Source organism: Harmonia axyridis, chromosome 2, assembly GCF_914767665.1.
Source record: "Harmonia axyridis chromosome 2, icHarAxyr1.1, whole genome shotgun sequence".
Taxonomy (NCBI): Eukaryota; Metazoa; Arthropoda; class Insecta; order Coleoptera; family Coccinellidae; genus Harmonia; species Harmonia axyridis.
This window is the reverse complement of record NC_059502.1, coordinates 57,308,857-57,335,617: the sequence shown is the minus strand read 5'-3', so window position 1 is coordinate 57,335,617 and position 26,761 is coordinate 57,308,857. Positions and strand designations below refer to the sequence as shown.

The 26,761-nt window shown below is 35.9% G+C and overlaps 1 protein-coding gene across 3 annotated transcripts; it reads right to left on the bottom strand.

Moving 5' to 3' along the window:
* On the bottom strand, positions 1-26,355 carry LOC123673913 (kelch-like protein 10). Of its 3 annotated transcripts, none has more exons than XM_045608678.1 (7): positions 25,948-26,352; positions 21,524-21,731; positions 18,753-19,108; positions 12,483-12,847; positions 8,962-9,136; positions 5,849-6,158; positions 1-383 (listed from the first exon to the last, which is right to left on the bottom strand). In XM_045608678.1, the coding sequence occupies exons 1-7, from the start codon at positions 26,200-26,202 to the stop codon at positions 172-174; spliced, it is 1,881 nt and encodes a 626-aa protein (XP_045464634.1). In that variant the 5' UTR covers positions 26,203-26,352; the 3' UTR covers positions 1-171. The 3 variants fall into 3 exon arrangements, with proteins under 3 accessions (XP_045464634.1, XP_045464635.1, XP_045464636.1); XM_045608679.1 differs by having other exon boundaries at positions 1-368; XM_045608680.1 differs by lacking the exon at positions 1-383 and having other exon boundaries at positions 5,850-6,158; positions 8,967-9,136; positions 25,948-26,355.
* Between the last annotated feature and the right edge of the window lie 406 nt (positions 26,356-26,761).

The following is a 26,761-nucleotide window of genomic DNA, read 5'->3' as shown; positions in this document are numbered from 1 at the left end:
TTAAGGTTCCAGTTGTCGAAAACCGACAATCCATTTATTAAAAAATAGTACACAGTAGGTATGTATAGATAAAAGACGTAGACCAGAAGGGCACAAGTTAAAACGATTAAAATGCTAAAGACGGCAGCCGGCCTAGACTTTGGCCGGCATCGTCCACATATCTGGCTCTCTTCATCTATCTTGCAATTCGGTGTCCTTTTCTGTGTCTCCGTTACTCAGCCGTCCCAGAAAGGAGTATTCCCGGGAATTGGGCAGACCGCTGACCACGCAAACGCTCAGCGCGGAACGGTTCAGGTTCATGGAAGAGGCGTCCAGCCACTCGTTGCTCTCCGGATCATAATACTCAACGTAATTTATCGTTGTTGAACCTGACAGCAAGAGATCTACAGATGGTTATCAATTGAATTACTTCGATGTATGCGTGAGCTAGATGGATAAGCAAGTATAGTCTAATCATAGTATAAGGAAAGGATAGTAAGCCAACCGCCGTTTGACGGCAAGGAAATAGTCACCAGGGGTCGCTACTGTAGATGGATTTGGATTTGGAGAAGTAACTCGATAATAGATGGCACTGAATCATGAGCTATAGATGGCGCAGAAATAATACGATAATTCATTCAGTGGCGTGGTTGAAAAGGGGTCGCATGACATTGCCAATAATTTTTATGTTATTTTAAGTTATCAAAAATACACGCCACTGGCGTAAATGCTTATTACAGAGCAGAAAAAATATCAAAATATAGAAATCTTCTGACCACTCTATTTCAAATATTTTAGTTCTTCAAAATAACACCGATTTTTTCAGAGGGCTCCACTTTATGGGCCAATTTTTGATAGTAAAATTCGAGTAAAACGTGAGTACAACTAGATGGCGCTCAACATCAACAAAATCGAAAAAGCACTACACTGGCTTACTATCCCTTTCCTTATACTATGATATAATCTAATCAATGTCATTTAACCAACGTATCAAAACGCTATTCATCACTCGTATTATAAAAATTATTGGTGAGAATCGAAAATTACTGAATGAGATAAACTTATTGCCATTCACCTGAAGAATTACTTCAAACTCAGACAAACCTTGTATATCTGATTTATTTCCGTGCTGGTCAAGTGACTCTGGAAAGACTATCTATATTACTTCTACTATCCGCTCTTTACTAATTTTGTTCCAAAGTATACAGATCTGGAAGAAAATCTTGATGAATCGTATATTCAGCGTAGTTCAAGAACGGAACAAACCCAATCTTTATATAGAATTGGCTATTAGTGGGAACTGCAGACAAGAAATTCGCCTAGCGTGAACATTTTTGTGAACCAGATATAACTAGCTCGAAAATTGAATTTTACACTCCTACTTCTACAGTAAAATCGACTCGATTTGGTTGTTGATTAAAGTTTACAAAAAATTATTTGGAACGTTTGTAATGCCAGGACTGCACCCTTAGTCCAAAGATCTCAAAATATTGTAGCACCATCAGGTCTAAAGGTAAATATTTAAGTTTGGCTCCAATAAGATGAATATAAGACAACGGCTAGCTATTGAAAAAATATTTCACTAAATTTAACCTTATTTTATCTATCCAAATGGAATAAATAATCGAATGCTAGGTGTAGAATTAGCTGAAATCAGTGAGATATCAAAACAAAGTAAGTAGCACGTCGCTGGTGCTCAAGCGAAGTAACATTATTAATATACAGATAGCACGAAATCTTAAACTAAAATCTAAACTAATAGTCCAGTAAAAAGAGCCAAAATGTGTGGCCTGTTTGGAAAATGTCGAACTTAATGAAACTTCTATAGGTTTCTATAGGTCAAAATCTTTAAACTAAGCAGTTTTCGATCAAAACGTTGATTTCTAGTTGTAAAAAATTAAATTTAATGTTCATTAACTTTTTCCTAACGTTATAACAACTGAGATACAGCCGATCAAAATTAGAAGAATTTTCTTAAAATGGCATGGTGGTTTGGAACAAGTCAAACGAAGCCATATTCCAGGTAGTCTGACAAAACTACATCAAAAAGCACTTTGGGAGTAATACCATAGTGGTTTTTGATGGTACCAAGGTATTAGAACGTTATCGGCGTTCCTGGCTGAAGCCCTGTACTAAGTTTGTGTTTCCAAAGACAACCTCAATCAGCACCATTATGTAGGTAAAATTTCTTTCCAATGATACAAACAAGATGACTTTTAGATGCTGAGGGGTGAACTGGAAAACAAGAGTATCCAAACCAAATAGGCATTAGAAGACGCTGATGTTCTGATCGTTCAGACTGATGTGTCATTTTGCGAGGAGTATGACAGAGTAGTCATTACGGGGAAGACATTGATGATCTAGTGCTGCTGAATGCTATGTAGAATTCAAAGGAAAAAAGCCTACTTCTAGAAAAATTGAAAGGCTAACACCCAAACCGTCCTTTATTTTTCCCACTCATTCAAACACGCTCCCTAAGACTTACCGTGCTACCCTCTACTTTTCTTCGAAAAAAGAGAGAGAAGATGAAGTGAATGTATAACACCGTACAAAGTTTGGTCATCACAATTGCGCCTGAGGGGAAATGAATGGGTAACAAAGTTTAATTGATACGCGAAAAACCACGTGGTGTTAATCCCTCTTAATACTGAAAATGTCTAGTGGTAAAATAAATATTCGAATTGACAGCGAGCGCCACTACCAGTCCTTTTTTCTAGATTGTGCGTGATCAGCTAAACATTACCTTAAAATTTATGCTTACATGTAATGTAGACCATCTGGTACCAATTTGCACTCTCTCAACCAATTGAGCGGTAGTTTTCCGATTGAAATTGACATATATTTATGCAAATGTGCTATTTTTTCTTGTTATACGAATGAGGGTTATCACCAGATATCATATCCAGTCTCATAAGTCACTAGCATCGACAGTGTCAGTGTTAAATATTTTGACTTTCATCAGTAATCTTGAATCAGAATCCGAAAAAAGAATTTACTGGCATCAAGAATATTCACTTCCTACAGCCCTATTGTGAACAGAACAATAATTGTAACAATAGTTGTAAATATTTTTGGGAGAAAAAGAGCTACACTACAATTGAAAATGATTGACTTCCATGAGAACACTGTTTTGAAACATAAAATTCGGAATTTCTTTCTGCAGAATTTCGGATAAAATTTGTGTGTTGTAATAAATATTGAGGACTAATAAAAATTCAGGCGTGGATCCACGGGGGGGGGGAACTGGGGAACGTTCCCCCCCCAAATGGCCCGGGCACCTCTTAAATTTTGCCGGCCCCCCTAGAATTTGACATACTAAGGCTCGAATAATTACAAGATCATCAAGAATTTCACCTTCAATACATTTTGTGAAAACCCATATTAATGAACGGCAAAAAAAATGACGTCCGAAAATGTGTCTGGGATCCACATTTTCAGTATTTTGAGTATCTAAAAGTTCCCCCCCCAAAAGTGGGGCCTGGATCCACGCCTGATTAAAATTGGCTTCGAAACATTTTACATTGTTTGTACCAACATATAATAACCACCAATGATCATATCCAGGATTTAATGAAAATAGTTTGCACCAACTTTACTTCAAACACATTGATCAGAATAACAAAACGTGATTTGTACATGCAATAAAAATATAAATATTTCTCTTCGTTTCATTTATTAATTATTATTAATTGATATTATGGATTTTGGTTGTTGATCCATCCCAATTTTACGTCACCCTCTTCATTTAAGAACTATTCTTTAATGTTCAAAAACGATATTATACGCAAGGAATAGCATCTATCTGCAGATAGTAAAATTTTAGTTGGAAAAAATGAAATTTTTCAGAATTAAAATTCGCACCAAAACGTATGAGAGAGTCATGGCGTCGCTAGTGACGTCAAACCGTATTAGGTATGAAAGAAACTGAATCCTAAACTATACTGAGAGAATCAGAAAAGCGTAGACATCATATTATAACCCAGAGAATAAGTATATCTTGATATAACACATGGTGGAAGAACATTCTTCCACCATGGATATAACCTATAATAAATCTGTAAGAGAATAAAACCAGCCTTTAAGTTTCCTTTTCTACTACTGAATGACGTCATTCGCTCTTATTGGTGTTCAAAATATCATGGCGGACATCAGAAATGTGTGATTTTATTTTATGATTAAGTGATTTTCAATTACTGTCATCATGCTTATCAAACTACTAGGTTTCTTGAAATTTCTTCCAGATCTGTAGTTGGAGCCAAAAATCATTGTTCTGATATTCCTTTATACTGCTATAATCGTATTTACGCTTGGTCAATATGGGTACAGAAATATTTCATTGGACAAAAAAAATTAATTTGGATTTTGAGAATACTCTGGCAAATGATATATATCTTATCCACTTGTATTTTTATTTCTACTTAGAAATAAATTTCATTGCATCATTTGCGCTGTTTTACGAGTTTGAGAATTTATATATTATAATCTTCCCAAGAAGACATTAATGAGACTGTGATGATGACACCTCGCTAGTTCGAGAGATGGCCTTAACGCTGAGCAAATCTTTGCCTGGGATATAATCCCAACCTATCTACGGCAAAGTCATCACGCTAAAGAGTGCTTATGACAGGGACTACCGAGTTGCCATACTGATAATTCCAATAGTGGTTTCAGGTGTTGTTTTAAGGATTTAAAATCGTTGATACTTTGAAGCAACAAATATTTTTCGATGGAATTTCAATAATTGAGGCCTGATTTTTTTGGAATGGAAAAACAACTGCAATATCCAATTTCACATAGGAAGTGCCTAGAAATCATCTCAATAAAAACTTTTAGAAACGTCAAGTTTAGTAATCACCTCGAGAGACAATTTCTTTGCATGTTGGACGAAGATTGATGGTATGTTCAAACTGAGCTGTATAACAACCTTTGATGTCGCATAACGGTGGATATGCATCTACAACTCCCTTGTCGCAGAGGTCCTTCAGCGCCATTTGGTATTTAGTAGCTCCGGCTCTATCCAACCATCTTTTGCAGAAAGCTAACGTTCCAAAATTCTTATTGATAACGTTCAATAGTGATTTGGAGCTTTGTAACCTTAGAGGAACATATGGAACATCAAAATGTTTCATCACATCAGATATTGCCAAATTCGTACCTAAACTTAAAGACATCAGAAGTAAAAAAATCGGACAGAATAATTATTTCAATTTTTTGACAAAAGAATAACTACATCCTTACAGCTTTTAGCTATGTCCACTATTTCAATAAGACGATGCACATTTCAGTATTCACTTCGAATTATAGACTTCCTCCATGAAGCAAGATACGGAAATCACTAAAATTTCACGTTTGCGCATACTCAACATGTGTCAAATGGATTAGCATTGAAGACGCTAAGGATTTCCGAAACCAGTTATTTGTAGTGACTCTGTATTCCCGAGAGGTGGCGTTATGAGCATCGCGCCACACTTTAATGCGGACCCAGCGGGTTCATGAGACACCTCTCTATGATGACATAAATTTGGCTCGAGAGTGGGGGACTACAAAAAGTGATCACAAAAGTTCCTCCCACTTCGGTTGACGCGGAAGCAAAATCAAGTTCACTTCTTCTATCATTAAGTACGTGAATATGGGGAGTATTCTCAGCGTCCTCATTTTAAAAAATTTATTTATATATCAATAATATTTTTCTTATATCAAGGCAATAATTGGGGCATAACTGTATCTTGATGGTCCAACATTAGGAATGCTAAGCTATTGCTGCTATGTATTTCAAAAGTCTGTACGCCATTTGACCATATCCATCCGTTTTATGAGAAGTTATATAACTATACCTATGAAAAGAAAACACCCCAGTTTCAAGACTCACCATTAAAACCTCCAATAATATAAATGAAGTCATCCATGGTGATTGTCGCGAAATTACTTCTCGGTGTCATCATTTCCGTTATTTCAGTCCATCTTGTGTCAGATTCCGGTGTGAATTTTTCCCCAGTAGTCAATCTAGTGTAACCGTTGAATCCACCTATGGCGTATAGGGCGTTCTTGAATGCCACCAGACTCACACCTGATCTCGCCGATGTCATGTGGGGTATGTAGGACCATTGGCTGGTGGAGATGTCGAACATTTCTGCAGAACACATCACTTCTTGGCCATTGAAACCACCGACAATATAGATCTGAAGGATAAAGGAAGGAAATACAACAGATATTTAGAAAAAACAATCACAAAAATTCCTATAAAGGGTGAGTCGGGAGGAACGAACCGAACTCTAGGTGAGTATTGTACACGTGAAAATAATTTTTGAAAATATGTTCTTATTCGATTCTCATTTGTTTTATAATTATAGCATTACTAAAATGTTTTGAATTCATAGGCGTACATTTTTTTTTTCGAAATTCGAGGATTTATTGTGAAAAACTGGTTATATATTTATGATTCAAAGTTAGTCCATCGCTGGCCACTACTTTCTCCCGTCTTACGGGCAGCGTACGAATCCCACGTTAAAAAAACTGGTCATTTTTTGAAGGGATCCACGAATCAATCCAATTTTCTACTTCTTCATAAGACCGTTCAGTCAGGGCGTGTGCCATTGATCAAAACAAGTGATTGTCCGAGGGACCAACTTCTGGAGAATACGGCGAATGAAGTAGGACTTCCCATTTAAATGATTCTAAGTATGTCTAGACCACTTACGCAACATGGGGTCGAGCATTGTTATGTTGTAAAATCACTTTATCATGTCTCTCGTTGTATTTCGGCCGTTTTTATTTCAATGCTAAGCGCAAACGCATTTATTACGTTCGATAATGATCGCCTGTGATTGTTTCAGTCGGTTTTAACAACACACTACGCCGAACGGGTCTCATCAATACTAAGCATAAACTTTATATTCGGTTTGGCTGTGGAAGCATGGCCAGGATATCCCCATGATTATCTGCGCTTGAGATTATCGTGATGAACCCATTTTTCGTCTTCAGCATAATGTGATGCAGAAATCTCTTCCGTCTTTGCCTTGCAAGCAGCTGTTCACAAGTAAACAAACGCAGTTAAACATATTTCGGCTTCAACTCGGACATCACCCAATTTCCTTGTTTCTGAATCAATTCCATGACTTAAAAGGCTTGTGGCGTCACTTCCAATAATCTTGCCAATTCTGGTTGCGTTTGATACGAGTATTGACTAATGATTAAGTAATGCCTCTAATTCTGCATCTTCGAAAACCTCTCTTTCATCTGGCATGCTGGTCTTCGACGTCAAAATCACCGTTCTTGAAGCGTTGGAACCACTCTCGGCACGTTCATTCACGAATAGAGGCCTCACCATAGGTATTTGAAAGCATTCGATGAGCCTCAGCCACTTCATATTAAAGCAGAAAATAAAAACATCCCGCAAATGACGAGAACTTGGCTCGTAAGCTGACATGTTTAATCAAGAATAACTTTATGATGCAGGCACAAGTCGACTAATATTTCGATGTCGTTATGTTTACAAATACCTAAGCTTATTGTATGACATCTACATACTGTAGGTACCGATTTTTTGGTCCGCTTTGTTATTCTGACATGTGTTATTAGTTCTAGCTGCTTTATTTTTTTTTTTTACAAAAACCGGAGGTGTGGGATGAGAATTAATGTAGGCTTGGTTAATCGATCGTCTAGAGGTATGATTCGATTACCTGGCCTTCCGTCTTCTTCTTCGTGACTTTGTTCGGGTTTGTAATAATTAAACTCTTTTTAATTATTTACATCTATTTACAAAGCCACAATTACAGTACAAACTCAGTATTGAGAATATCTTGATTACGCTTAATTTACAAGTTTCTCACCACGGTACTGAATTTCCTCTTCAACTCTAGTTTTGATTACTCTAGTCGTCTTCGATATTTCACGTCTTTGTCCCAACTACAAGTTTCGGTCGTCTCGTCTTTGATTTGTTCGCGACTCATCTTAATCTAGTCCGGGAACCGTCTTTTCGTCTTACTTCTTAAGTTTCAACCGACAGAACTTATTTTTACTTGGACTTAGACCGAACTTGAACTTTACCCGTCTTCGACTTAACTTGAACTGAACTCCCTACTGACCGCAACTTACCCCGTCTACTCTGAATATCCTTCCATCCTTCCGGCTTGACCACACCCTTAGGGAAAGTACCATCCCCTAGTCCAATAAGAGTTTTGCCGTACCGCCCACAAAGATCTTCGCGGATTCTGGAAATCGAATATTCTCGAAGGACTAGAACCTGATACACAGATGTGACACATCTGGTACAACCGTCTTGTTCTCGAACTTTCTCAACCCCAGTAAGTCTCTCAAGATTTACAACCGACATGACACATCTTCGACACCCCGAAGAATTACACATTCTTTTCACATTATATGTACAATAACAATTCGTTCCCTGTAAATTCATTGAAACTGTCATGCCCTCGCCACTTGAAGAAACTAATATGTCTCCGAGCATCCTGTTAACCATCTCAATTATTTACAGGGAACAATAACTGGATCCTACATTAATACATTGTCGAAGATGCTTTCAAGAATTGCAGTGTTTTTGAAAATGTAGGAACTAGCTCTCTACACCGGTCACTGCCTGAAAAGGTCTTCGGCGACTCTTTTGGCCAATGCAGGGGCTAACATGACTAATTTAGAGTATATTTAGAAGAATTGGTCCCTAACAAAATACAAATTGCAGAAAAAATACAAGGTTCTAATGTGTCGACGTCTTTCAGCACTATCAGCAGTTGTACCGATATGAGAGCATCTGGATCAACCAATTAATTTTACAATGACTGCTTGTAATAGTAATGAATAAATATACTATACTATTGTATACTACTTTAAATATGAATGTGAGTTACGGATTTTAACACACTAGTGTGTTATTTGATAGTTAACTTGACTCAAATGACATCAATAATGTCAGTCATAACTGATGGATAAAATTATATATACATTTGAGTTAATGTAAATGTAACGCACCTTACAATTAAGCACTGCAGCACTCGCATCGGACCTTTGTTTCAGCATAGGAGGTATCAATTCCCATTGATTTTTATCAGGGTTGTACCTCTCCACAGTGTTCATCCGAACCCTACCATTATATCCACCTAAGGCGTATATCCTCTCTTCGTGCATAACAACACTCACGTAACACCTGCAAGTATTGTAAATGATTACTGCATTCCTGGACCAAAACATAAATATGGTTACTTGGTTTTTTGTCCAGTATCATGTAAATGTTATTCAAAAGATTGCATTCAAAATACTACTTTTTATCTATATTGAAACTTATTCTAACACAACATAATATTTCCCTGAAAACTCTCTAAAACAATGTTTCTGTTATTTTATTATTATTATTATTTGAACTGGGGTCGTTTTGGTTCGGTAAGCCTTCCGGAAACTGCGACCATGCAGATCTTTTGTTCTCTACCCTACTCATTCATAGAAACCTAGGGAGGTCGTCAATGACGTTGATAAAATTGACAACCTCCATAGGGGCCTTGGCCGTTACCACTCTGGTATCCAGGACCGGCTTACCCATGTGAATGGTTCTAGGGCCAGCCAGCTCCGGACACTTGCATATCAAGTGTTCGGCTGTTTCTGCTTCCGATCTACAGAGCCTGCAAATCTCGTCTGCTGACTTTCCCATACGGTACAAATGATGTTTGTACCGACAGTGCCCCGTCATCAGTCCCACCATCACCCGAAGCTCGGCTCGCGACAGCTTCAGGAGCTTTTTGGCGTAGGTAGGTGAAATCTTCACGAATTTTTTTGCCTGAACAAGTCTAGGGGTGCTAGTCCAGTGGATTGTCCTGCTGTTCAACTCCCATAGCTGGACCGCAGCTTTATATTAGTCTTTTTCTATCCCACAGAAAGGCTCAGGTTCAGCAGGTTTTAACCTTGTCCTTTTTGCAAGTTCATCAGTTCTCTCATTTCCTTCAACCCCACAGTGCCCTGGTACCCATAGTAGAGTCACCTTATTTCCTCTAGCCAGTTGCTTTATGGTGTTACGGTACTCCCAAAATAGCAGAGACCCCTGGCAACACGATTTCAGGGATCTCAGCGTGGTTTGGCTGTCCGTGGTGATGTATATATGCGCCCCCTTGAGGTTCATTTTGAGACACTCCTGAGCGCCTACATAAACAGCCATTATCTCGGTCTGTAGAATCGAGGGCTCACTTCCCAGGGCTTTAGAGATCCTCAGTTTAGGTCCATTTTCTCTTATTTTAGGAAAGACCCTAGTTCTTAAAATGATCTCATAGTTACTAGAAGTACTTTTAGTACTGCAAATATGAACTGAAAAAATTTCGGTAATATTATTCAATAAATCAATGACCTGGCTAATCTGCAGCCGGTTTTTTTTTCAGACCTATGATAATATCGCTAATCTACTACTCAGTTCTCTACCCCTCATTAATACAATTTGCAACATTTACTTCTTCAAATGATGAATCTTTTTTCAACTGATGATTCCCTTTCTATTTTTCAATTTTTTCAAAAGTCTGTTGATGAATCTCCACTGTTTTTTTACACGTTTGTCAGTTTTTTCACTTATTTCTGCAATAAATATTTCATTTTTTTTTATTTAACGCAAGAAAATTTGTGATACCCATGTATCACATGTGTTTCAACTTCTCGTTATCTATCCTAAATATTTCCCTTCTGATCTTTACATGTTTTCTTGAAAAAAGTTGTAGGTTCATGAATAAAAATTCAGTGAAGTTATTTTGTACTTCAAACTAGTTTAGAAACCGACACAGATGTACATATTAATGAATGATATAATAATAATAATAATAATAATAACTGATCTTTATTGATATGTTATCAACAGGCCATCGACCAAAGTCCTTCAGCCCATATTGGGTTGAAATACATTTCTAAATATCTACAAAAAAAAAAAAAAACATGAGTACTTTAGGAATTTAAGTAACTTCTTAATTTTTGGAGTAAAGTGCAAGTTGGAAATTTTCTGCGTGGGTTATCTGCTGGTTCGTCGTGCATGAAATCACTTATATCGTCCAATTCTTCTAGCCTATGTATGAATTTATTGTTGAGTTTCTCAATGCGCCCTCCAATGGGTTCTACCTTGGTTCTGCTATATAAAAGGTGATTTGGGGGATTGTGCAGTCGGTTGTTTGGATGTCTCATTTTGGTTATTGCTCGAAGGGATGTTGTTTCAGCAACCTCTAGAATTTTGATCACCGACTCCCTGCAGTTCGCATATAGGGGGTGTCCATACTCAATTATTGGTCGACATATAGACTTGTAGATGATCGTTGCAGTTTTCATGTCAATTCCTTGATTGTTGTAGGTCAAACATCTAAAGTGTTTAGCTCTAGCTATCATTTTCTTCTTTATGTTGTTCGCATGAAGTTTCAGGCTGGCTTTGCTGTCAATTTGAATACCCAGGTATTTTATTGATGGTGTTACTATTTTATTGTTTATTGCAATAGTTGGAGATTGGTGATTTATGTTGTGGTTGAATATGATTAACTGTGATTTTTCTGGATTGGCCTTCAATCTCCACTTTGAAAACCATGATGTGATGTTATTAACATGCTCTTGAAGATTTTTCATGCAGTCTTTCAATGTTTTCCCATGTGAAATTGCTAAAGTGTCATCTGCATATTGTAGTATATATTGTTGGGTATTATGGATTGTGGGAATGTCACTGCAATATATGTTATATAGAAGAGGAGAGAGTGGGGATCCTTGAGGTGTACCCTGCATGGGAGTGAAGAAGTTAGATTCCGAGTCGCCAATTTTTATTTTCAATCTTCTATGCTTTAGGTATGAACCTATTATATGGATAAGATATGATGGTGTGTCTTTCTTGAACAATTTGTATAGTAAACCCTTTATCCACATGCTGTCAAATGCTTTATTAGTGATATAATATTAAGTTTCTTTTATAGGTACCCATGGTTATGGTTCGTAAAAAAGGTAGAACTATTGTGTTTAAGCTGTCACTTTACGATCGGCAGAAACTTTTATCTATCCTATTTTGGAACCTTCACTTTTGTTAAGGAGAAAGAAATATTGTACCTAGTTGTTCAAGTTATCACATTGACAAAGTTAGTGGTTCCCTAGCTTTTGTGCATGAATATATCATAATATACAGTAGGATCTAATCAATGTGTTTTATTTTCAAAATATTTCATAATCCCTGAAAAGGTAAGACTTGTTTGACAAAGAGTCCAAGTCAGTAGCATAGTCAGTAGGATGTATTTTGTATTTCTATCGGTATAAATTAACCATTCAGCAAGAGTTACAGCCTAAAGATTGCGTACTAAACTTTACAAGTTAGAGAAGAGAGACGAATATTTTATAGTAGGCATAATAGTGAGAATAATCATATTATTAGGCTGATGGAGATCCGAGATGCTCAATCAAAGATCTCTGCAGCGTCTCGAAGTGACGACTTGGTACTCTGTATCGATGACTAGAGTTACCGGCTACGGATATAAAAAGAAGAAGAGCCCCTGATATCTCACCTCGGATAGTACATACAAGCGCATTCACTCCACTCGTGTGAGACCGGGTTGAAACATCTCATCGTGTTAAAGTACTCGTTGCCATCGAAACCACCAACCATGTAAATCAATCCCCTCAGAGAACACAGCCCATGATAGGCCCTGGGCACAGAATCGGTGTCGGTCGATAGCAGCCATCTGTCAGCCCGGATGTCGTAGATTTCGATGAAATTGGTGGGACTACCAGCACTCCAACCCCCAATAGCGAACAATATTTCGTACGGTATTCTAGGTCGAAAAGAGTAATTGTCGCAGATTGTGGTCGTTTCTTCTAGTAGATATTGATGGATCCGTTGTTGTGCTTCGATCATGTACTGTTTGCATTCCTGAAAAAATATGAGTATAAGTAAGAGTATGGGTATAAGTATAAGTATGAGTATGGGTATAAGTATAACTATAAGTATGAGTATAAGTATGAGTATAAGTATGAGTATAAGTATGAGTATAAGTATGAGTATAAGTATGAGTATAAGTATAAGTATGAGTATAAGTATAAGTATGAGTATAAGTATAAGTATGAGTATAAGTATAAGTATAAGTATGTGTATAAATATGAGTATGAGTATAAGTAAAGGGTGTTTTTTTTAGAGCTATAGAACTTTAAATTGCAATAAAACAACGATGGATTATTCGATTGACATGAATTTTATTTATCCGCAAGATAATCTTGTGGCATTACATTTTAAATATGATTTCTGGCATATGACCGCCACGGCTGGCTCGGATGTAGTCCAATCTGGACGTCCAATTTTCGATGACTTTTTCCAACATTTGTGGCCGTATATCGTCAATAACACGGCGAATGTTGTCTTCCAAATGGTCAAGGGTTTGTGGCTTATCCGAATAGACCAATGACTTTACATAGCCCCACAGAAAGTAGTCTAGCGGTGTTAAATCACAAGATCTTGGAGGCCAATTCACAGGTCCAAAACATGAAATTAGGCGGTCACCAAACATGTCTTTCAATAAATCGATTGTGGTACGAGCTGTGTAACATGTTGCGCCGTCTTGATGAAACCACAGCTCCTGGACATCATGATTGTTCAATTCAGGAATGAAAAAGTTAGTAATCATGCCTCTATACCGATCACCATTGACTGTAACGTTCTGGCCATCATCGTTTTTGAAGAAGTACGGACCAATGATTCCACCAGCCCATAAAGCGCACCAAACAGTCAGTTTTTTTAGATGTAACGGTGTTTCGACATACACTTGAGGATTATCTTCACTCCAAATGCGGCAGTTTTGTTTGTTGATGTAGCCATTCAACCAGAAGTGCGCTTCATCGCTAAACGAAATTCGCTTATGAAAATCGGGAACAACGGCAATCTCATTTTGGCCAATTCGACGAATCTACGCCTTACTTGATGATCGTTTGGCTTCAATTCTTGCACGGGTTGGTTTTTGTGAGCACGCAAACCAAGATCCTTCCGCAAAATCTTCCATAAAGTGGATGGACACAGATCCAATTCCTGTGCTCGATGGCGGATAGACTCATTCGGGTCTTCCTCAATGCTACGCTCTACAGCAGCAATAGCTTCTTCTGTACGGCATCTCTGGGGATGCGAGTTATCAATAAGAGTAAACGTGATGCGAAAACGTTCCATGGTTAATAGAATTGACTGCTCTGATGGACGTATTTGTCGACGATAAAATGGATGTAGTGCACGATACGTATTCCGCACAGAACCATTATTTTCGAAATGAAATTGCACTATTTGCAAGCGTTGTTCAGGCGTGACTCTATTCATGATGAATTGCCAAACCAAATTGAGAATAAATCACTTGACAGCTGTTAAATCGGTCGCCATCTTGAACAGTAATGCCAACTTAAAGTTATATACCTCGAAAAAAAACACCCGTTACAAGTACAAGCATAAGTATTAGTATTAGTATTCACTGTCGAGGTGCGCATGATGTAGTACGTGATCACATCGCTCCTGATAACTAGAAAAATAGAGATTATCCAAGTGCCAACGAGTCACAAAATTTCAAAGTGTTAATTGTATTTTATATGATATAAATATTTTAATATATAACATAAAAATGGGCCCTAAAACTAACACAGATATTAAAGTAGCAATCAAGGAATCCATTATAGAATTCTTCAGTGACGATAAATTCATAAACAAACTTCTTATCAAGATCAACGAAAAACTTGATATTTTACAATCTGCAGTCAACGATAACACGGATAAAATTGAGTCGATCAATATGAGGATGGATAACCTTATGCAAGCAGAGAAAGTCAACAATGTATGTGTTTACAATCTGATGGAAATGCAAGAAGAAAACTTAATGGAAAATTTACTTGAAATATTCAACGAAAACATGAAGGTAAAAGTTAACAAATCTGATATTGTGAAATGCTATAGATTGGGTGTAAAAGGGAAAAATCCACGTCCAGTGATTATTCGATTTGAACGGTATCAAACAAAATTAACAATACTGAAAAATTGCGGACGTTTGAACGGAACGAAAATTGGAATCGCTGAAGATCTAACAAAGAGACGTCTAGAGTTATATCGCTCACTACGACAAAAAAGTGAGGACAAAAAACAAGTATTCACGCGTAATGGAAACATTTATGTTAAAACCGATAATGGAGTGAAGAGGAAAATTGTAACCTCACAAAAATAATTATCTCCATAAATAGTTTACGTTCTGAAATGTTGAAAATTTTTTTCTTTTTTTTTTTTGGCCTTCATATGTATTGAATTCTTTTGTTGATTTTTTATTCTTTAGGTTAATGATGGTTGTTAATTACTTTAGAACATAATATAGATTATTTATAATTATGAGCACTTTTTTGAGTTTTTCAAAATGTTAGCTTCATCAGAGAGCATGTGAGGGGTATTTATTTGTTTCCCCTGTCTAATGAACATATTAGAGACACTGGAGCTTGATGAGGTCCCGGGGACCGCTATGACTGGGGAGATCGGGGCCGGGGGGGGGCTTCGTTGGGGGCATGTCGCGTCTAGGTATAATACATTTCAACATAAGAAGCATTCAAAAAAATTTCAATGAATTATTAGTTTGTCTGGACAAAATAAATTTAGAAAAAATAGATATAATTGTACTCTCAGAAACTTTCAACCTTACTAACATTGAACTATTTTCAATAAATGGCTATGAAATATATTATAATAATTCTGTATTCAATAAGAATGATGGAACAATAGTTTATGTTCGAAAGAATTTGAATCCAAGAGTTAACTATACACAATTGAATCAAACAACTCCTGTTCGTGTAGAAATTATAATAAATGAACTTGCTCTTGGGATAACAGCTATTTACAGACCTCCTTCAACTAATTTGGGTGTATTCATGGAAGAAATGGAAAAATATTTAAGTGAACTAAAGAGGAATAGTGTTGAGATAATTGTAGGAGACATAAACATTGATATTTTGAATGGAAACGATAAAATGTCAAGTCTCTATATGAATATTTTGGGATCGTGTGGTTTTATTTCTTATATAAACAAGCCTACTAGAGTGACAGAAACTACATCAACCTTAATTGATCATATATTTGTCAGAACGCAGATGAATATTAAAAAAAATTTTAGTCTTAATCCTGTTATTTTTAAATGCTCAATGACAGATCATTATCCTGTAGGCTTGGAACTCGATTTTAAGGGAAAAATAAAAAATGAAATGAAAACAAAAGAATTTGTGAAAACCGATGTCAAAAAATTATTAACTTTGCTGAAGGAAGAAAATTGGCTAAAAGTATATGAAAGAAATAATGTTGAGGAATGTTATCAGATATTCAAGTTCACTTTAATGAATCATTTGAGCTCTTGTAGAAGAATAACACGTTTAAATAATAAAAATAAAAAACTAAAACCATGGATTACTCCTGGATTAATAAACAGTATTCGTAAGAGAGATAGGATGAAATTAGACTTAAATAAAAATTACTCAAACGAAATGAAACTTCAATATATAAATTACAGAAATTTTCTTAATAAATTACTAAGACTTACTAAAAATAATTATTACTCTAACAAAATTAAATTAGCAAAAAATGACTCTAAGAAAATTTGGCAAATAATGAATGAGGCGGTCAATGTAACAAAATCACAAAGCAAAACTGAATGCATTATCAACGAAAAAAATGAAATTTTGACCCATTCAACTGACATTGCCGACTCTTTCAATAATTACTTTTCCACTATAGGTGTTGAAATGCAGAATGAAATTAAGAAAATTAAAAAAACATACAAAAATAACATAACTAATCAGAAGACGCTTTTCCTTACACCAGTAAACTCACAAGAACTTATCGAATTAATATCTACTTTGAAGAATGATTCATCGCCTGGGGATGACGGAATTGACGTTAAGCTCATAAAATATATACATACCTATTTAATAGACCCGCTCAAATATATGATTAATCTTATATTTGAGAAAAATGAAATTCCTCAGGACTGGAAATCATCTAGCATTGTACCTGTCCACAAGACCGGCGATAAACAAATTCTACAAAACTATAGGCCCATTGCGCTTATCAATAATTTTGCCAAGATATTCGAAAAATGTTTGAAAAACCGTGTTATGAACTTTCTAGAAACGAATAATACAATTTATAAAAATCAATATGGATTTAGACCAAATTTAAGCACGGAGGACGCTATATTTAACCTAACGAATGAGATAAACACGAACTTGAACGGAAATAAAAAAAATCTGTCAGTTTTTATCGACTTAGCTAAGGCTTTCGATACTGTTCCTCATGACAAATTATTAGAAAAAATGGAATATATGGGTATAAGGGGAAGTGCAAATCTACTTTTTAAAAATTATTTATCGAATAGGACACAACGAGTCAAAATTGAAAATACTTATAGTCAGGTTAGAAACTCCACAATAGGTATCCCACAGGGTACTGTACTTGGGCCTACACTCTTTCTTATCTACATTAACGATATTGGATCGATTTTAACAAATGGTAAAATAATTGCTTACGCTGATGATACTGTTCTGACATTCGCAGGATCCACTTGGCAAGAAGTGTTTGGAAAGGCAGAAGATGGTATTAGAAATTTGTATAGCTGGCTCAACTACAACCTCCTTAGTATAAATATTCTAAAAACTAAATATATTACTTTCTCAATCTCGGCTGTTGACAGACCACAAAACACAATCTTGAAAATTCATGGCGAAGATTGTTCTAATTCTAACTGTTCATGCGAACCTATACAAAATGTCGATAACATTAAATATTTGGGTATTATCTTGGACAAACATCTGAGATGGAATGTTCATTGTAACTATATCAATAAAAAAATGAGATATTTAGTCTATAGACTATATCAACTTAGAGATATTCTCGATAAAAAACTATTAAAGATGGTCTATATATCATTAGTAGAGTCAATTCTGAGATATTGTTTAGTTATTTGGGGAGGAGGGTTCAATAATTCTTTACAAAACATCTTGATCACTCAAAAATTCATACTGAAAATAATACATAAGAAAAACCGAACATTTCCAACTGACAGATTGTATAAGATAGCTGAGGTGCTGCCACTTAAGGCTCTATATATTCATGCTTGCATAAATTACCTCCCTAAGATACAGCATCTTTTACCAAAGATACCTGCGCACCACACCACCAGATCAGTTTTATTGCGAACCCATCTGTACATTAAGTCACACACTCAACGAATAGTAACATACTTTGCACCTAAGTTTTACGACAAACTTCCTATTAATATAAAATCATTGATTAATAATAAACGACAGTTTAGTATACAAACCAAAAAATACATCCAAAAGAACTATAATACATTTTTAGATATCATGAAACCATAGAATTCAATTAAAGAAGGTCTTTCTCAAACTTCCTACTACTGATCTTTTACGTGTAGTCTAATGGCGGGGCGCTTTTTCGCCTGGCTGTCTGGGGCGGTTTCCGGGCTCCTCATCTGCTCCATTCAGATTTATGCATCTGTATTATATTATGTGGTGAATGATTCACGACACAGACATGATTTCTTTCATTTCTAGTGTGGGTCATTTTACCGATGATACACTCGTTTGATTTGTGTATTTCGAGTGTATGTGGTGTTAATTGTTTGTAACATTTTATGGTGAATAAATTGAATTGAATTGAATTGAATTGAAAGTATTAGTATGATTATAAGTATAAGTAATTTATTCTCGATTGATAATAATAATCGGTACCCCTCCCACCACTGATGATAAAGATTCAAACTTACCGGATCTTTCTGAATCAATGACCATTTAGACATTTTGGAAATTTGCTTCGTCTCTAAATTATGCAACCTCATACACTTCAGTAACTCCAACAAATGTACCCTTCTCTTCATCGGCATGAAATTAACCCACTTCTTCACGGCATCGAAGACTATTTCCTCCGACTTTATATTGAGTTCGTCATCTTTGAGGATCTCGAGCAGTTCAGAAACGGCTATGTTGACAAATTCACAACTTTCCATCAGCAAATCGACGAAATGATGCCTTACATATGATTTTCCGCGTTCCATCAGTTTTGTGCAGAAATATTGTCCGGCAAAATGGAGAATACCCAGGCAATTGGCTGGACACATTTCATCTGGAACATTTATAATATAACAATAACAGTGCTATGAAAGAAATTATTGAAAGAGAAATGAGGCTACAGCAGCAAATGGGCTTGCAATAGACTCTTTGAAAACAATTGAGGTTCGAACCTAAAAGTATGATGTGATCATACGCAGAGGCGCCGCCAGATATTTGGTCACCCCGGCAAAATTTGCCACCTTGTTTTGCCTAATTCATCTAAATTTTCTTTGAAGAAGGATCTGTTTTTCTTTTCAGCCATCTCTTCAATTTCATGAGAAATCGTGATTTTGAATACCTTGTCAAATTTGACAAAGGACGTTTTGTCTATTTAATCGAAAAACGTCCTGAATAATTGTTGTCTTGATATTGATGATGGACTATATAATAGATAGTTATTTGGGCTGTTTCCATCATCTGTGCGGTTGGTTGTTTCCGACGTTTCGGCAAGCATTCGCCTGCCGTCTTCAGGGTGGTGGTTCTGAGAAGGAACGATTGTTTGGTTCTGAAAAGAACCTCACTTCCGGTATGCGCACTAGTCGAATTTTCGGGTTGCGCAGTTATCTGTCCGAATTCCGACTCCTTTCTAATTTGGTGGTGTCGAGATGCTTCCGACCTGAACAGGGTTCAACTTCCTCAGATTAGATCTTATGATTGGTGCTCAGACTTCCTTGATCTCAAGAGAAGGCATGCTTATGGGATTCGGAGTGATGGCCATGAATTTTATAAGTTCGAATTGACTACAGATAGTATGGATCGAATTGAAATGCACAGGAATCATTTCGAAAAGGTATTCTGTAATTCAAGTAGAATTACTATGCATACCAATTACGAATTACATTTGGCGATAGAAGGAGAATTAGAAACAGAATACCAAATTTGAACGCGATAGAAGTGAAACATCCCAACTTAGTGTCAATTGGATCGTATCGGCATTTTTGGATTATACAGGGTGTTTCATTGGGAAACGGAAATCAATTCACAGGTGCATAGGTGGCACCAAGGCGGTTCTGGAGATACCCCATTTATTGGGTCTCACTGTCTTCGTAGCCGAAATCGGAAAACACCACTAAAAACTAAACTGAGAAGTGTACTTCAAATTTTCGCGCAGACAGTTTTACTGCACAAATTTTCAACGTAAATGTGAAGTTTTTGAGAACTTGGATACCTGAAAATGGTTTGGAGTGACTTTTAACAATAAATTATCAAAAATATTGAATCCATAATTATTTTAACATTACTTTGTAATTCATTTTCACATTGGTTTTCCTTTTTATAGCTGTATACCATTTCAGTTTTTATTTTTGAGTTACTCTCGTCGTTTCTCATTACTGCACAAATTTTCAACATAAACGTGAAGTTTCTGAGAAATTGGGTTGCTGGAAGTAGTTTGAAGTAACTTTTAGTGATAAATCTAAAAGTAACTTATTGAGAGCATAGTCCTCTTTTGTGTCTAAAGTCTATTGTTTCTTTTAGCAGAGCTATTTTCACTACTGCGAATATTCATAAAATTTCGTATTCAATCAAGTAGATTGACAACCATCACTTTGACAGAAAACCATTGTTGTTTAGGATAATTCAAATCATATTCATAGTTTCCTCATTGTTATCAGTGATTTAGTGTTTTGTTGAATTAAAAAAATGCCTTATACATTTTCAAATGAGGAATATGCCGATTTCAACCTAATGCAACTCAATTCACAATAAATAAAAACTGAAATAGTATACAACTATAAAAAGGAAAACCAATGTAAAAATGAATTACAAAGTAATGTTGAAATAATTATGGATTCAATAGTTTTGATAATTCATTGTTAAAAGTCACTTTAAACCACTTTCAGGTATTCAAGTTTTTAAAAATTTCACTTTTACGTTGAAAATTTGTGCAGTAAAATTGATTGCGTGAAAATTTGAAGTACTCGTCTCAGTTTAGTTTATAGTGGAGTTTCTGAATATTAAAACAAATTTTCAAAATTCCGATATTCAGGGTGTTCTTTCAAGGATTCAAACGATTCATAATTTTTTGTTAACCCGGACCTGGATTTTCAAGGCGGTTATTGCATGATACGTTTGGGCTCTCAATTAGGAACATATTTCCCAAATATGAAGAAAATATATTGGGTGGTTCGTTTGATATGGCCTCAGAAAGAAACGGGCAAAATTCATAAAATACCCTGTATCTCGGCTACGAAGACAGTAAGATCCAATAAATGGGGTATCTCCAGAACCGCCTTGGTGCCACCTATGCACCTGTGAAGTATTTCCGTTTTCCAATGAACACCCGGTATATTTCACACCATTAGGGCTATTAATGAACCATTTGATTTCTAACTTAACCTCTTTTTATTATTCCAAACCTTGGGGTATCTTAGTTTCAAGTTATTAAAAAACAGATATTAGTTTGAAAATGCTTAAATTATTCACTCACCCAATAAAAATTTGCAACATAACTGCACAACACCCAAAATTTCGTATTGATCAGCGAATCGCAGCAGGCTTTCGACGTTGTTCTCGTTTATTGAACATTTTCCGGAATAGGCAAAGTCCAAAAGGTTCTCCAGTATTGCTGTGGGAATTGTGGTGTTCGCCTGTGTATTTTCCTCCTTGTCTCGATTTATAGAGTTCGTGAACAGAGCCTACACTGCGAAAAGAAGTGGTAGTTACATGTTGAAAACAAAAATAGTCTAGAAGAAGATATCGAGTATTTAAAAATTTAAACGATGTGTTATAGGGCAGTATTTGGAAAAATGAAATATATCACTATAATTCGATTTATATCTAGATTCAAGAGGGGTTTCATTACACCGTGAACTTATGGTTTCTTATGCTCAGCCCTCAGATGTGTTCCCGTCATTAGTCATTGAACTCCAGTATTTGGGATGGCTTCAAGGAGAGGTTACTTCCTCACTCCAAAAAGTCTCTTGTCCAAAGCATTTTTTGAGTTGTCTTTGGATGGCAAGGCATTCCATAACCAGGTGATCCGGATTTTCTTCCTCTTCCTCACTCCAACCAGAATCTGCACTCATCATTTTCTGCTAGACTCATTCTCATGAGCTGCTTCCTGAGGTGACAATGCCCTATAAGGAATCCAGTTAGGAGAGCTGGCTAACATCCAGATACTCCTTAAATCTCGCAGTATAAAAGATTTGAATGAATTTTGGAATTATCCAACATGGGAAGTAGTAGAGTGTTTCTCTAATTCTGTGGTTATTCCGTTCATTCTTCCACATCTTGTAGAACAAAATCGTGCGAGAATATATCAGAAACGCACAGTTTTCATGGTTATATTTTATTATTCTATGTTGGCACTCCAAACTTTCCGCCACGGCTTTATCTGTCAATTCATCAATTTGCCTTAAAGAAATCAGTTCTGCCAACCATCATTTTTCAATGCAAAAGTCACTAAATTATATTTATGGAAATATTTCATTAATTTCAATAAAAATGCAATGAATTAGAGAAAATAATGTATAATACTCGTACAGAAGGCTCATTCTACCACTCGTTCATTCCAAAACTCGCCACTTCGTGGCTCGTTTTTGAATTTTGAACTCGTGGAGGAATATCAATGCCTTCTGCACATATATTATAAATAACTATTCTCTTTCGGTTTTTTCTTCTCCTGAAACTCTTTCTTGTAGGTACATTTACCTAATCCACATGAAGGTATTTGGCCAATGAAAGGAGTTTGTACTCCTTTTTTGGCAAGTTTATTGTTCTCTTAATTTCCTTTAATTCCCGAGTGGCTGGGAACCCAGACTAAAAAGACCTTGTTATTCTTGCCTATTTCATTGCGTTTTCTTTCGGCAATACAATCTAGAATCAATGATATGTGATCTCAATGCTTTGATTGCAGCCAGCCTGTCAGAATGTATCGTTATATCATATTTCTGACAGTTTCTAACAAGGTTCATATCCACACATCTTTCGATTGTAAGTATCTCTGTCATTTGGACAGCGGCCTAACGACAGTGAGCATTTGGTGCCAGCTATAAATTTTCATCAACACAATGTCTCATTCAAGCAAAATTTCTTGGAGTGTCTATCATTCAAGAATGGCAGTGTTTCAGTAACAAAGGAACAGTGTATGGACATCATCGCATATTTGCGTATGAAGCGTTCGTTGTCAGTAATGGTTCTATTATAACTGTATAGCGATGAAATATCATTTTCGATGATAATTTCATGTAAATACAATCCTGATATGGGTTGAAAAAACATCCATAGAGCAAGGTAAGTATTAATTAATTGAAAACCAAGATTGAATCGTTAAACAGTGCGTAGGATGTTGTAGAACGATTTGAAGTTTCACCATTCCAAGATGTACCGGGTGTTTCACCATAATTTGACCCCCCCTTCAACTTTGTTACTAAAAGAGGTACAAAAAAAATTTTCTACAAAAGTTTCACAAAATCGACTAGTGTTTTTTAAAATGATTTCACAAAACGAAATATATACAGAGTGGGCAACATATTGATTGCAACTTCATTTTTTCAAATGGAACACCCTGTATATTTTTCTATATTTGACTAGCTCTTTTTCCCCTGATTTATAACATATGTCTGGCCTATCTCTCTTATTCTCAGTACCACAGAGTTTCAAATTTTAAGAACCACCTGGCATGCTTAGAAATCAGATTTCAAGTAGTAGGCTGCGATAACTCAAAATGCCCTTTTTTGAGTTATCTCGTTGGCAACGATATGACAAATAGTCAAATCGCCAACGAGATAACTCAAAAAAAGGGCATTTCAAGAACCACCTGGCATGCTCAGTAATCAGTTTTCAAGTGGTAGGCTGCGATAACTCAAAATGCCCTTTTATGATTTATCTCGTTGTCAACGATATGACATATAGTCAAATTGCCAACGAGTTAAATCAAAAAAGGGCATTTTGAGTTATCATAGCCTACCACTTGAAAACTGATTACTGAGCATGAAAGGTGGTTCTTGAAATTTGAAACTCTATGATACTCAGAATAAGAGAGATAGGCCAAACATATGTTATATATTCGAAATCAGGAGAAGAAGAGCCAGTCAAATATAGAAAAATATACAGGGCGTTTCATTTGAAAAAATGAAGTTGCAATCAATATGTTGCCCACTCTGTATATATTTCGTTTTGTGAAATCATTTTAAAAAACACTAGTCGATTTCGTGGAACTTTTGTAGAAAACATTTTTTTGTACCTCTTTTAGTAACAAAGTTAAAGGGGGGGTCAAATTATGGTGAAAAACCCTGTACATCGGTCAAGAGACCTCAGACCACCAAGAACGGGAAAATTTTGCTATATTTTGAGAATTGAACCATCACAACTTTAGTTATTGGTCTCCCGAGAATCCAAGCAACATTTACTTATAACTTATTCATCCTCAACGAGTCATAATTTGATGTGCAGTCTCCTCTTCTGATTTGGCGTTATTAAAACCTTTTTTTGAGGGATAAGCCATAAGTAGTAATTGTCCAAGCATAACGGTATCGATATTGAATATTGAATGGTTTTTTTGCCTCAACTTCACTAAAAAGGAAAATCATGTTTTTCAACCAAGTGGATTCAAACCGCAATTAGCTTCTAACTCCCTATATCTTAGGAAATATGTTTTCAGATATTTTTTCTCCTTTGGTGGTACTATTCAAATACCATGTTGAACGACACTGCTCTAGATAAGAAAGCAGAAAAACCACGAACTACTAGAATACCACCGATCGACTCATAAGAAAATCCAACGAAAGTACAATTAAATTAATGTTAATTCAAATATCTGGCTTTTTAAATATCTCGCTATATCCTCATCACATTCAGATTGTGCAAGCGCTCCTGCATTCAGATCTAGGGAATAATTTACATCCATACGAATCTTCAATAGTCATAACTCAATACCTTGAATCGTTAAAAAAATAACTAATATTTGAATATGAATATATTCTGATATCTTATTTGAAAATCTTATCTTTAGTTTTCTTACGACGGAATATACGGAAAGATTGTAATCTATCGAATAATTTCTGAATGCAATAAAGATGTATTCAATAAGATGAGAAAAGTATTTTGTGGAAAGTTTACAGCTCAAGATCAGGTTGTTAAAATGTTACGTATTCCCTGTGCTCCTCTATGGAATTGAAGCTTGGACAATAAAGCAGGATATTAGTAATCGCCTGGAGGCCTTCGAAATGTGGACTTACAGGAGAAACCTCAAAATAGAGGTAGATAGACAAGGTACCAAATACAGAAGTGCTCAAAAGAATGGGTGAAGATAAGGAAATACTGAACGTGGTAAAGATTGGAAAGTTGTAGTATCTGGGTCATGTGCTAAGAGAGGAGAAAGTGCAGTTCTGTTGAGTTGTTTAGGGCTGCAGTGTCAAAGATGAAGGTAGCCATTTTGATAGCCAACCTTCTGAGAGGAGATGGCACCTGAAGAAGAAAGAAGAACTTTGTATTTTTCAAATTACTAGCGGTGCACCACAAAGAAATTTTGAACAAAAAATTGGACATTCATCCAGGAAAATATCGCCGTCTAAATTTTCATTCGATTAATTTTGTCAATTTCTGCTGAATATCTTGAAGAATCAAGATATCTTGAGGAAAATAGATGGTATGACGGAAAATGTAATAACCTACCCCTCTATCTGAACCTCCAATTTAAGAACACTCTGCAAAGTAAGCGGTATTCCTTCAAGACTCAGGACGAGATAATATTCCAATGTATTTAAGGACAGAGATAAAATTCAGTTATGTATTCAGAGGGACACTTTTGAAATGTATCGGAAAGAAGATTTGGACGAGATTTATCATTATGTCATTCACATTTGCCACTATTCAACAATAAATCCTACAATTCTAACCATGAATTCATACCTTAAAATATGGACTCACGGCAGATAGTATTGCCCTGTGAATCCTGAATTCCTTGCCACTGGCACATCGGACAACCCCATCGCACAACTGATTATTATTCCTCAATTCCTCCCAAACTCTCGGGAACTCTAATTCGCCGGTTTGAGGTAGAACACAAACGCATTTCTTCAGTTTCCTTCGTCTTCTAGTTATTTTGTTGCATTTGCCAGATGAACCATAGTAATTGATCTTGAGAAGTTTCATGGATACGTCCATATCGAATCTAGACCTTTTTTTTGAGTACTTCAGTTAGAGGTTGGTCAACAACAAATAGTTCATATAAAGGAAATCAATTTTCTTTTTGACGTTCAATTTCGATGTCTACTTTATTTCAAGGCTTGACTCAACTGACGTGTCGTTTAAATGTGACATTTTCGAATGTCGACACAATTGAATACTGGTAGTCACATGATTCGGAAAGGAAATTCAAAAAAAGAAATTGTCAATGAAGAATTCGTGTGGTTTAATCAAACCATGTGAATGAGAATATTTTTCTGTAGGTAATAAAAGCTTTGCATCTAAATTAAGTATTTTCTATTCACATCTACTTTCGAATTGATGTTCGGATACCATTTTAAAAGATTCCACGACTGTGATGTCGAACAAACTTAGAGCAATGCTAAAAAGTCCGAAATTTGCGAATTTTGATTATTATATAACTCGTGTTCTGATGAATCAACAGAATCCGTAAATTTCCCATAGTTACGTCTTATTGGTAAGAGGATATACCCTTGACGACGTGGTATAATCGTTTTGGTGTTTCGCTTCCTGCCAT

What these genes read in the sequence shown, in the direction of transcription:
- LOC123673913 (XM_045608678.1), bottom strand. Translation starts at nt 26,202, where the DNA reads ATGGACGTATCCATGAAACTTCTCAAGATCAATTACTATGGTTCATCT. An exon ending in CCGTGAGTCCATATTTTAAG is followed by an intron (nt 21,732 to 25,947) that starts GTATGAATTCAT and finishes TTCGCAGTGTAG; the next exon opens with GCTCTGTTCACGAACTCTAT. An exon ending in GCTTGTATGTACTATCCGAG is followed by an intron (nt 9,137 to 12,482) that starts GTGAGATATCAG and finishes CAATACTTGCAG; the next exon opens with GTGTTACGTGAGTGTTGTTA.